The 12,518-nt window shown below is 41.4% G+C and overlaps 1 protein-coding gene across 1 annotated transcript in view; it reads left to right on the top strand.

Moving 5' to 3' along the window:
- LOC122939261 overlaps positions 1–7,424 on the top strand; it is a 110,367-nt gene extending 102,943 nt beyond the window's left edge. Inside the window, exon 6 of the mRNA XM_044295322.1 lies at positions 5,965–7,424. Within this exon, the coding sequence (XP_044151257.1) occupies positions 5,965–6,114 (150 nt within the window). The 3' untranslated portion in view covers positions 6,115–7,424. The remainder of the gene's footprint in view (positions 1–5,964) is intronic.
- The last annotated feature ends 5,094 nt before the right edge of the window (positions 7,425–12,518 follow it).

The following is a 12,518-nucleotide window of genomic DNA, read 5'->3' as shown; positions in this document are numbered from 1 at the left end:
GTACAGCCGGGAGGCTGAAGGTTGGGCTCAGAAAGCCGCATCTCATCACGGGTGTGAACTGTGCTACACTTTAGGTGAGTCAGGCATCTATTTGTTTAGTTAGAGCCTAGCCGGGCAAGTGTTTGTTATTTTTGTATTATTGTTTATGTTCATGCGGATGTGCCGCAATAAAGCACCGTGTTTGGATCTGAAACTTGGTGTCCTGAAGATATCTGTGCGAATGACCCCCAAACAAGAGGCGTATCTGTGTTTGCAACCCCTGGGAAAGAGCTAATCCCCTACAGAAGGTATATGGAAGAACATAAAGAACTAGCTGACTGCCTCAATAAATACTTCTGTTCAGTTTTTACAAAAGAAAATGAAGGAAAAGGACCTCAGTTAGGAAAGAAGACTAATGAATCTTTTGATGCATGTGTCTTTACAGAGGAAGAGGTTCTAAGTCAGCTGTCTAAAATTAATACAAATAAGTCACAGGGGCCTAATGGGATACACCGAAAGCTATTAAAAGAGCTCAGCGGTGAACTAGCAAAACCATTAACAGATTTATTTAACCAATCACTGGCAACAGGAGTCGTCCCAGAAGATTGGAAATTAGCAAACGTTGTGCCCATTCACAAGAAAGGTAGTAGGGAGGAATCTGGCAACTATAGGCCAGTAAGCCTGACATCAATAGTGGGGACATTAATGGAAACCATACTTAAGGAGAGGATTGTGGAACATCTAAAATCCCATGGATTGAAAGATGATAAACAGCATGGATTTACTTCAGGGAGATCATGTCAAACTCATCTTATAGATTTTTTTTGATTGGGTGACTAAAACAATAGATGGCGGAGGTGCAGTACACATCGCTTATCTAGACTTTAGTAAGGCTTTTGATACTGTCCCACATAGAAGGCTTATCAATAAATTGCAGTCTTTGGGCTTGGACTCCCATATTGTTGAATGGATTAGGCAGTGGCTGCGGGACAGACAACAGAGGGTTGTAGTCAATGGAGTAAATTCAGACTATGGTCTTGTTACCAGTGGGGTACCTCAGGGATCTGTTCTGGGACCCATATTGTTTAATATCTTTATCAGCGAAATTGCAGAAGGCCTCGATGGTAAGGTGTGTCTTTTTGCTGATGACACAAAGATTTGTAACAGGGTTGATGTTCCTGGAGGGATACACCAAATGGAAAAGGATTTAGGAAAACTAAAGGAATGGTCAAAAATCTGGCAACTATTAATGTTGATAAGTGCAAGATAATGCACCTGGGGCGTAAAAACCCAAGAGCAGAATATAAAATCAGTGATACAGTCCTAACCTCAGTATCTGAGGAAAGGGATTTAGGGGTCATTATTTCAGAAGACTTAAAGGTAGGCAGACAATGTCACAGAGCAGCGGGAAATTCTAGCAGAATGCTTGGGTGTATAGGGAGAGGAATTACCAGTAGAAAGAGGGCCGCTCTACAGAGCACTAGTGAGACCTCATTTGGAGTATTGTGCTCAGTACTGGAGACCATATCTCCAGAAGGATATTGATACTTTGGAGAGAGTTTAGAGAAGAGCTACTAAAGTAGTACATGGATTGCAGGACAAAATTTACCACGAAAGATTAAAGGACCTTAACATGTATAGCTTGGAAGAAAGACGAGACAGAGGGGATATGATAGAAACTTTTAAATACATAAAGAGAATTAACAAGGTAAAAGAGGAGAGAATATTTAAAAGAAGAAAAACTGCTACAAGAGGACATAGTTTTAAATTAGAGGGGCAAAGGTTTAAAAGTAATATCAGGAAGTATTACTTTACTAAGAGAGTAGTGGATGCATGGAATGGCCTTCCTGCAGAAGTGATATCTGCAAATACAGAGGAGTTTAAGCATGCATGGGATAGGCATAAGGCCATCCTTCATATAAGTTAGGGCCAGGGGCTATCCATAGTATTCAGTATATTGGGCAGACTAGATGGGCAAAATGGTTCTTATCTGCCGACACATTCTATGTTTCTATGAAGAATAAAGAGATCAACTATAGCAGTGGTGAGTGCTGTCCGTCTTTTTATTGCTCATCTTTTATGGATGGTATGTGTGTGAGCTTGCCGAGCTCCAAAGCCGCCACAACGTTCACCCAGTGTGCCGTCAGGGAAATGTAGCGTCCCTGGCCACAAGCACTTGTCCATGTGTCACAAGTGATGTTACGGAACACATGCTGGTGTAAGGCGGGGACGGCACACCGGGAAAAATAGTGGCGACTGAGTAATGAGGGACCTATTAGGGTGCTTTGATGCCATGTGGTGGATCATGCTGGTGGTGGTGAGGTTGCTAGTGTTCACGCCCCTGCTCATTTTGGTACGGCACAGATGCAAAGGACAATTCTTTTATTGTCCGCACTTTTCTAAAAAAAGCACCAGACTGCTGAACACCTACCCCTTGGCAAGGGAGATTGCAGCAAGGGGGTGCTCCGGGGAACAGTTGCGGGCCTGTTTGTTGTGGCCCGCCTTCTCCCTTTTGCCACCCCATTGCCTCTTTCAGCCTGTTGCGGTGCTGTGGTTCCCTCCCCCTTTGTACTGCTGTTCTCGCTCGGCTTGCCACCTTCCCAGGTTGGGTCAGTGATTTCATCGTCCACCGCCTCCTCCTCTTCCACTTCCTCACTCTGGTCATCCTCCTGACTTGTTGAGCTAACAACAACCTCACTTATTGACAACTGTGTCTCATCCTTATCGTCAACCTCTTTAGACGCTAATTGCCATTGACTTATTGGCAACTGTGTCTCATCATCATCATCCACCTCGTGAAACTCTAATTGCCGTTCCCAATAGTCATCTTCTTGTGACTGTGATTGCTCAAGAGTTTGGGCATCGGTGCACACGATCTCCTCATGTCCCTCGTCAAGCGGGCTTGGCGAGAGGCCCAAATTAAGGAATGGTGGAATATCCGAGTGTGGGATCACTTGTTTGACAAGACTCTCCATGTTAATAGGAAGGAGGATCAGGGTGAGGATTCTGTTGACCAGACTCTTGGCTACTGAGACTGGACTTCGTGGAAGACAGGGTGGTGCTTAACCGACTGGAAGTATTATCTGCTGCAATCCAACCGACCGCACTGGTCTGACTACGAGAGTGGTGTCCTGCACCGCCCTGCAAACTGGGACATGAAGCTAGGTATCGTGGATGAGTGTGTTTCTTGTGCTCTGGCAGCAAACACAGTTTCACTGCGCCCAAGGCCACAGCCTCTGCATGCACCATCAGCAGCACGGCCACTTCCCCGTCCCTTACTGCTCGCCTTCTGCATATTTATTGGTATATATGCTTGCAAGTATGTCACACGTACACTAGCGCAGGTTTTGTAAGTGTATGCGCAAATAAATTAAACTGAATGTCACTGATATTTATGATGTGCAAACGTTATACAGGAGATGTAGCGCAGGTAATGTCGCTGCTGTCCCCAGCGGCTAATAAAAAATTACAGGGAATATCACTGATGTTAATGATGTTCAAACGTTATACAAGGGATGTAGCACAGGTAATGTTGCTGCTGTCACCAGGGGATAATAAAAAATTACAGAGAATGTCACTGATATTTATGATGTGCAAATGTTATACAGGAGATATAAGTAAATAAATCTGATTTACATACCTGCGCTGGTCAATAGATGGAATGAGACTCTACTAACAAATGCTAATTGTATTGATACACATTACTGAAGTCTGCGCAAACCTTATACAGGAGATGTAGCGCAGGTAATGTCGCTGCTGTCACCAGTGGCTAAAGTTATACAGGAGATGTAGCGCAGGTAATGTCGCTGCTGGCACCAGCGGCTAACGTTATACAGGAGATGTAGCGCAGGTAATGTCGCTGCTGTCACCAGTGGCTAAAGTTATACAGGAGATGTAGCGCAGCGGCGAAAAAATGTAACTGAATATCACTGATATTTATGATGCGCAAACATTATACAGGAGATGTAGCGCAGGTAATGTCGCTGCTGTTACCAACGGGTAATAAAAAAAAAATTACAGGGAATGTCATGGTCATATTTGGGATGCGCAAACGTTATACAGGAGATGTAGCGCAGTTAATGTAACTGTCCGCAGCAGACTCTGTCTACGGAAAAAGTACACTGGATGTCACAGATATTTTTTGTATGCGCACACGTTAAACAGGATATGTCGCGCAGATAATGTCACTGTCTGCAGCGTTTACGGAAAAAGTACACTAAATATCAGATATTTTTAGGATGCGCAAGCGTTTTATAGGAGATGTAGTGCAGGTAATGTCACTGTCCGCAGCGTCTACGGAAAAAGTATACTGGATGTCACAGATATTTTTAGGATGCGCAAATGTTATACTGGACATGTAGTGCAGGTAATGTCACTGTCCGCAGCGAACACAGTCTACAGAAAAAGAACACTGGATGTCACTGATATTTTTTGGCTGCGCACACGTTACACAGGAGATAAACAATTGCAAGTTATCTAGCGCAGGTTGCTCTGAAAAAATATATATTGCTGCCAGATACAACAATAGTCCTTAAAGGGACTTTTGGGTCTCTAACACCAACCCTGCTTGACAAAAAAATTCTATTCAATTCCCTACACTATCTGTCCTTCTACAGCACAGCTCTCCCTGACTAAAACTAGCCGAACTACGTGTCATCAGGTGCTTTATAGCACCTGATGACGCGTTCCAGCCAGCCAATCACTGTAATGGCAGTAACCAACATGGCATTACAGTGAGTGGCAGTACTTACTCGCTTGGTTATTGGCTGCGTAGCAGCCAACAAACGTGCAGGGAGGAGATTCGAGCATCGTGCTCGAGCACACGCCATGTGCCGCATGCGCAGCCGCCCCCCATGCATTTCTATGCGGCCAACGGAAATAGCGCTCGGCTATTTTTGCAGGCCCCATAGAAAATTAATGTAGGGCGGCTGTGCATGCGCAGTGTGCCCTCCTTCACTTGCGGGGCTCCGTTCTCGATATAGGTGCAGGTGCCAGCGGTGGGACCCGCACCTATAAGACAATGGGGGAATATCCTAGCGATATGCCCCCATTGTCGATGATGAGACAACCACTTTAAGGACCAGTAATATTTTCCCCCTTCATGTTCCAGCAGTCTTAACTTTTTATAATTTTTTCTTCTAATTTTTTTATTTTGCAGGATTAGTAGTAGGTTTTTAGGAACAATTTTGGGGTATATATAGTGTATTGAATTACTTGTATTATTTTATTTTTAGGGGGAAAGATTAACAAAATGCTAACATTATTTTGGGAAATTTATTTACGGCGTTCACTGTGTGGTATAACTAGCATAACTTTAGTATGTGGGTCACTACAATAATGATAATGTCAAACTTCTATATGTTTTTTATTATCTTGTCTTTCCGCTTGCAGTTCCCTCACTGCCCCCCACCTCCTCCAGACCAAAGGGGAGGGAGTGGCTGCTTATGCTGCTCATATCTCTGCATAGGTAGCAGCTAGAGATATGGACTTTGTATTGTTTAAAAGCTGACATTACAAGCTTTTGAACAATACCCGAATTATCTTCTCTACATGGGAAGATATTACTGTTTGGGATGCAGTGAATGCAGCTGAAAGTGTAAGTAAAGGCAGGTTTTGCTGCATTTATTCCCAACTTGAATTCTAACAGTGATATCTCCTGATGAAGATGTGCTAATGCTAATCATTTTGGTCTTGTTTGAAAGCCTGGAATGCCATGTCTCTATCTGCTACCAATCAGGAGATATGAGGAACTAAAGCAGATACCTCCCCCCCCCCCCCCCCCCCATTCCCTTTCTGCCCAAGCTGTGCTCGGGCAGAACAGTTAAGTGCTTTTCCCAGAGCAGGAACTGGACTCTGGGTTAGGTGGTTAAATTGGGGAAAATGTGTAATTGAAGTTTGTATGGAAAAACAGCAATAACTTTTCCTCATTTTTGCACTTTTAACTCCAGATAAAATTAATGATCTGTTTTTCCATTTAATTTCCAGAAACAGAAACAACTAAGAAAAAGACACACGCAAGAGCACAAGACTCCTCGTAATCACAAGTGTCGCAGGGAAATCTGCAAACTAAATGACACCCTTCAAAGATACGTAGCAAGCTGGCAAGAGTTCAGCGCTTCCACTGACTGCACATAATGGTCTTTATCAAATAACTTGGTTCTCAGAAGGAAATCAATATACTTGTAAATATAACTTTTACTGAACAATGGGTGATCACTACGGATTATCATGGTTTCAACAAATGGTAACCTATTTCTCTTTTCACGAAAACTCCAGATGATAGATGACAAATTGACAGGTCTTTCTTTTCCGTCCTGCATAGAGCAAACCAAACGGATCCGTTACAATGGCCGTAAACCTGTATTAAGATGGATCAAAATGGAATGCCTCTAATAGTTTCTGTTTTGAATTCCATCTAACTAATTCCGTTATTTTCCGTTATAAACATGTTATAATAGACAACAATGACAGAATTCATAACAGTGATGTGAGCCTGTCCTTACTAATGTATTGTGATTGTCCATACTGCCTCCTTTGCTGGCTTGATTCATTTTCATTATACACTTCTTGTTTCCATCGTTACGACCACCTTGCAATATGGCAGTGGTGGTCGTGCTTGCATATTATAGGAAAAAGAGCCTGCCTATCTGGTAGCCAGGTCCATGGGAGTGCAGATAGGATAGCGCTTTTTCCTGGTTGTAACCATGGAAACAAGAAGTTTATAATGCAATGGAAAAATGAATAAAACCAGCAAATGAGACAATATAGATAATAACAATACATTAGAAAGTGTCTTATATTAACTTTATTTACATGATAAATACCATTTGCCGAAGTGAGACAATCCCTTTAATGAGCACATTTGTAAAACCCCTGCTGACTTGCCATAGTTATTTGGGAAACTCATTATCAAACCAACTCTGCTATATTTAACCAAAAAGTGCTATGTTTTATATCAGAATGGAAGAAATACGGGCCCCACTCGCTGATTCTAGGACAGCAGATGAGGAGATCGGCAACCTTTATACAATAATCTCCATACAAACAGCTGGTGCCGACAATTGCATAAAACTAGAGGCAGAATTATAAAACTGTCTTTGTTGCCCTCATTTGTCTAGAGCAGAATATTAAATGAAACCTGCTGTGTGATTGGTTGCTATGGCCAACAAAGACTGGTTTTCTTTCAGGTTTTCAGTACTTTGTATATCAATTCATTTCGATTTTCAAAATCTCTGCTTGTAATTATTCGCACTTTTGCACATGTTCCTCCATACACTCCTTGTCACAGGTGGGCAAGGGGTGTATGGTGCAGGCTCAGGAGCTGAGCCCTCTCCATACAAAGTGGATACTGGCTCTTTTACACAGTTGGCACCAACTGCGGCCTTTTCCTCGGCCAGTGACCTCACGTCCATTGGTCTCATAGCCTTTGTGCAGCAGTCCCATTAAAGGGCTTCTGTCACCCCACTAAAGTCTTTTTTTTGGGGGGGGTACTTATAATCCCTATACTGCGATATATCAATACATAATGTTATTAATCATTTTGGTTCAGTAGATAATGCAAAAAATTGACTTTTATCATATGCAAATTACCTGTCTACCAACAAGTAGGGCGGCCACTTGCTGGTAGCAGCCGCATCCTCCTCTCATAAAGACGCCCCCTCCGCATGTTGATTGACAGGGCCAGCGAACGCGCTCGTTCTCTGCTGGCCCTGTCTGCATTCCAAATCTGGCGCCTGCGCCGTACCTGTCTTCAGTCGGTGCAGGCGCACTGAGGGGAGGATGCTCGCTCGGCTGCTGCTTCCTCAGTGCGCCTGCGCCGGGTGTAGCTGTGACGTCATCGGCGCATTGAGGATGGAGCGGCCGAGCGAGCGTCCTCCCCTCAGTGCGCCTGCGCCGACTGAAGACAGGTACGGGACAGGCGCCAGATTTTGAATGCAGACAGGGCCAGCAGAGAACAAGCTCGTTCGCTGGCCCTGTCAATCAACATGAGGAGGGGGCGTCATTATGAGAGGAGGATGCGGCTGCTACCAGCAAGTAGCCGCCCTACTCGCTGGTAGACAGGTAATTTGCATATGATAAAAGTCTGTTTTTTGCATTATCTACTGAAACAAAATGATTAATAACATTATGTATTGATATATCGCAGTATAGGGATTATAAGTACCCCAAAAAAAATAAAAAGACTTTAGTGGGGTGACAGAAGCCCTTTAAAGTAATGGGATTGAGATGCAATACCAAGCACAGTCACTATACAATGGACAGCAGTGTGCTAGGTATCCTAGGAGGAGTTCGCTGGGGGTCAAACAGTTGTTTGACGGGGGTGCTGGGAATCGGAACGTTAATGATCAGCTACTGATGATCTGTGTTTAGGATACGTCATATGAAATTCCCGGAAACCCCTTTTTAAGGAATTTATACACAAAGTAAATCCGAAAAAATTGCATCACTTCTTAATATACTGTACAGTGAGGCCACCCCCTCTAGTAAAATATTCTGGACCCAGGTAAACTGTATGCAATGACTTCAGTGTCAAGTTGGTTAATATTTGATGTTTTGTTGTGAAATAGTTCTCAAATCACTCTGAAAACTATTAATGGCTTTGTGAGTTGTTCATTAACACTTTATAATGTTAAAAAAAAAAACATGCTAGTCACGTACGCTAGTACGTATTTCACTGTATGATGCAGATTTACAGTATGTCTTATTTATTAAAATGATTGCAGATAGTAGATAATGGATGCACTAGATCGACGGATGAATGTTTTAGGAGGGTTCAAAATTTTAGACAATTTCTACTGCATTTCATAGCAATGAGCTATGTCCTATAGTATCGGAGAAGATGGGTCGGCACTGCAGTTTGCACATGGTGCGCGCATCCAGGGAAAGCGTTCCACTAGTATATACAGGTGAAACTCAAAAAATGTGTTCATTTATTTCAGAAATGCAACTTAAAAGGTGAAACTAATATATGAGATAGACTCATTACATGCAAAGCGAGGTATTTCAAGCCTTTATTTGGTATCATTTGGATGATTATGGCTTACAGCTTATGAAACCCCAAAGTCTCAACTTTGCTCAGGGGGTATGGATTAATTAGCTGACTAGAGTGTGACACTTTGAGCCTAGAATATTGAACCTTTTCACAATATTCTAATTTTAAGCTGCATTAATGCAATTCCTTTTAATTTGCATTACTGAAATAAATGGACTTTTGCACAATATTCAAATTTTTCGAGTTTCACCTGTAGTGAAGCAGGAACGGTACTCACTTTCTTGACGATGATGATGCTATTATGCTTTGAAAAAAAGTTTCTCCATACTGTCAAGAAAGTGAGTGCCGCTCCTTCTTCACTATATACTATCTCCTACAGCAGTGATCTATGTGGATATGCAATAAATAGAATTTGTGCTAAAATTCACGTCCATGTAGCTAGTCCATGTAATACACTTTGCCACACGACCAGTGAAATAAGTGCCAAATTGGCACTGTGGTAGGGCTTTCCAAATGTAGACTGCTCTTACCGTGAAGAACATTTCCCTACACTAACAAATAATTGCCTTTCCTCCGCATGTAAAGAATAGGTCCTGCCTTTCTTATAGGGTGGGGCTCAAAACTGTACTAAGTATTATATTTATATCAGTTTTTAGCTGTTTTTATGCACAAGAAAATTGCAAAGAAAATCCATGTGTAGTCTATGGGTAGACATGATTCCAGCTAGCCTCCACCCACCTGATCTAAAATAATAGAATTAACGACAGATTGTAGAGGGAAAACCGCTAAAAAATTTCAGATGCAGGACATATGCAAAGAACCTGGCCCAGTCTTGTGCTGATGCGAATAGAGAGGTGGCCGTGCCTGCATGGCTATCTCCATTCACTTCTAGGGAAGATCTGAAAATAGCTGAGTAAGCGATTTTCTCATGTCCCGCCGAAATGAATGAAGAGAGTTGCGCATGCAAGACCACCTCTTTCTGGAAAAGTGAGACAGGGACCCATTCATGAGATTGGGTCAGAGAGGTGGAATCTGCCTCTGTTGGGCATTTATGGCATATCGTGTGGGACAACCCCTTTAAGCAAGTGTTCATTAGGCCAGATTAGATAGAAGACTGTGAAATCAACTAAAAATGAATAATTAAGGACAATTGCATGTCATAAATAAAAGTAAACCACCAACGTGTTTGTTAACAGTCCTTTGCCTTTGAGATAGATAGATAGATAGATAGATAGATAGATAGATAGATAGATAGATAGACAGACTCATTGATAGATATCGCTGGCCTGATTAGGCACTCTACTTCTATTGAGTCTAATAATCTTAACTTTTGAAAAATACTTGCACAGAAAATGTGGATATAATGGCACATCTAATTAATAATTGCTATTATTATATGAAATGGAAAGTAAGCTAAAAAGGTTTTACAAGATTTTAAAAGATTGGCAGAGAGCAGAAAGTGGTACAAAATGAAAGGAAAAACACAGCTCTGATTGGCTGCAGCGATCACATGAATAATGAATGGCACGTGACCGCTGAAGTTCAAGCAGAAATGGGGGACATTTAAAAGGTGAATAAGGATGTTTCCTGTATTTTATACCTGCCGCTACTGCTTTCTGTATTTTATTTTTTTTACATCTTGAAAAACCCCTTCAAATCATTGAGATTTCTTCCAATGAATGTTAAAGAAAGAGTTCCGCCTTTTCTCCTCTTTCATTGATTTCAAAGATACTTTGTAACTCAAATTAAGTGAAATTTCTTTGTAAGAATTTTTTTTAATTCAACACATCTCATTACCTACATAATGTTTTAAGGTTACTTTAACCCCTTAAATACAGCCACTGTACATGTAAGTCGGAAGTACATGTTTTAAATAAGGTGCCCGCTCGCAAACACAGCAGGCTCCATAACAGGCAGGTTTCTGCTTTTTCAAACAGCAGAGGCCCGGGGCTAATGTCTGTGACTGGCAATGAGGCCAATTGCATACATTTAACCCTTTAGATGCTGTGGTCAAGCATGAACAAAGATATGGCTATTTGAACGTAAAAATAAAAAAGTTATGGGTCTGAGAAGACAGGGAAGAAAAATGAAAACGTAAAAATAAAAAAAAACTCCAATATTCTAGGGATTAAATGTAAATGGTGCTATTACATGGATATTATTCTTTCAGGTGGGTCTTTTTAAGTATTCATGTTCTACTGACATGATTGGTCCATAAGGGCCTTTTGTGATATGTACAGTCCAGCTTTTGGTTTAAACGGAACCTACTTAATAAGACCACCCACTTGACCAGAATTAATTTAAGAATTTAAATGAATAAATTAAGTTATACTGATTTTTATTTTATTTTTTACAAAACAACAGTACCAATTTACTCAGCTCCTCCTGCCTTTACAATGTGCTGCCTCCAGGTAGGACTACAATGTGATATTTTCCCAGTAAAATAACTTGGACCGTCACCTAGTAACCTATTTTTTGGACTATCCTGTTTACCCAGTAGGCTTCTGTAGGTAAAGGGTAAAATAAAACCCAAAGATGAATATAGTCGGATGTGTGGGATATTGGAATCTCCTGCCGTTTTTTTTTTTCTTTCTCAAATTTGGTAGATGTCCAATGTACTAAACAATGATTATATGTCTTTCCGTGCTTAGCCATTGTATTTCCTCTGGGAATGAAATATCTTTATCTCTTACAGTAATGATAAAAAGAGGCAAGTAATCACATGATGACTTCCTTGGAAGAAACTTCATTTTTTTTACTTCATATTATTACAATGTCTGGGGTGACTCAGTAGTTTGGACTGAGATGCAAAAACCATCAAGGAAGCATGGAAACTCTTATAGTAATGACCAGCTGTGTTTACAAATTGGCAAGAGAAAGCCAATGTCACATGGAGATGGTCTACTGCCAACAGTAACCAAAGTTCATGTGACAAGAAGACTCAAAATGGAACATGTTTTCTGGAAGTCACTTAAAACTCTTACAGTTTAGTTTATAAGGCTTCTAATCCTGTAGCATAAAACTTTTTTTCTAACAAGGCTCAGCCTACTAGGCTTTCCAAAAAAACAAATAAAAAGGGGGAACCTGTTTATAGTCTAAGCTACTGCATGGTCTACAGCAGCATTTGTCAAGACTTTACATTGAGCATGAATGTCAGGAGGGAGATAATGTAGTCAATCATTTCACATCTCTCTGGACTTCCTGTAACTAATCCCATCAAGAAGAAGATTATAGTCAGCCTCTTCATTGCCCTAAAGAGAATCTGGCCCCAGGAATTTGCTTGTTAAACCTGACTCAAGGCCTTGTAGGCCTAGCTCAGCTGAATCTAATGTCACCTTTCACTTAATAATCCATTGCTTAATTTTGGGGGGAAAAAAAGATTCATCCATATGCAACTGAGCAGTGCAAATAAGTACACCAAGGGAGGGCCAAAGCCGTTCTGTGCACCCATGCTTCTCCTGCTTCCTCTGCCAGCCCCTTCCACTCCTTGATTGACAATGACAATGATTGACAATGAAATGATGAAATAGAAAAGGAGGGGGGCTGA

The sequence above is a fragment of the Bufo gargarizans genome, chromosome 5 (assembly GCF_014858855.1).
Source record: "Bufo gargarizans isolate SCDJY-AF-19 chromosome 5, ASM1485885v1, whole genome shotgun sequence".
In the NCBI taxonomy this organism is placed as follows: domain Eukaryota; kingdom Metazoa; phylum Chordata; class Amphibia; order Anura; family Bufonidae; genus Bufo; species Bufo gargarizans.
Note: the sequence above shows the minus strand (reverse complement) of the source record. Positions and strands in the feature narration are given on the sequence as shown.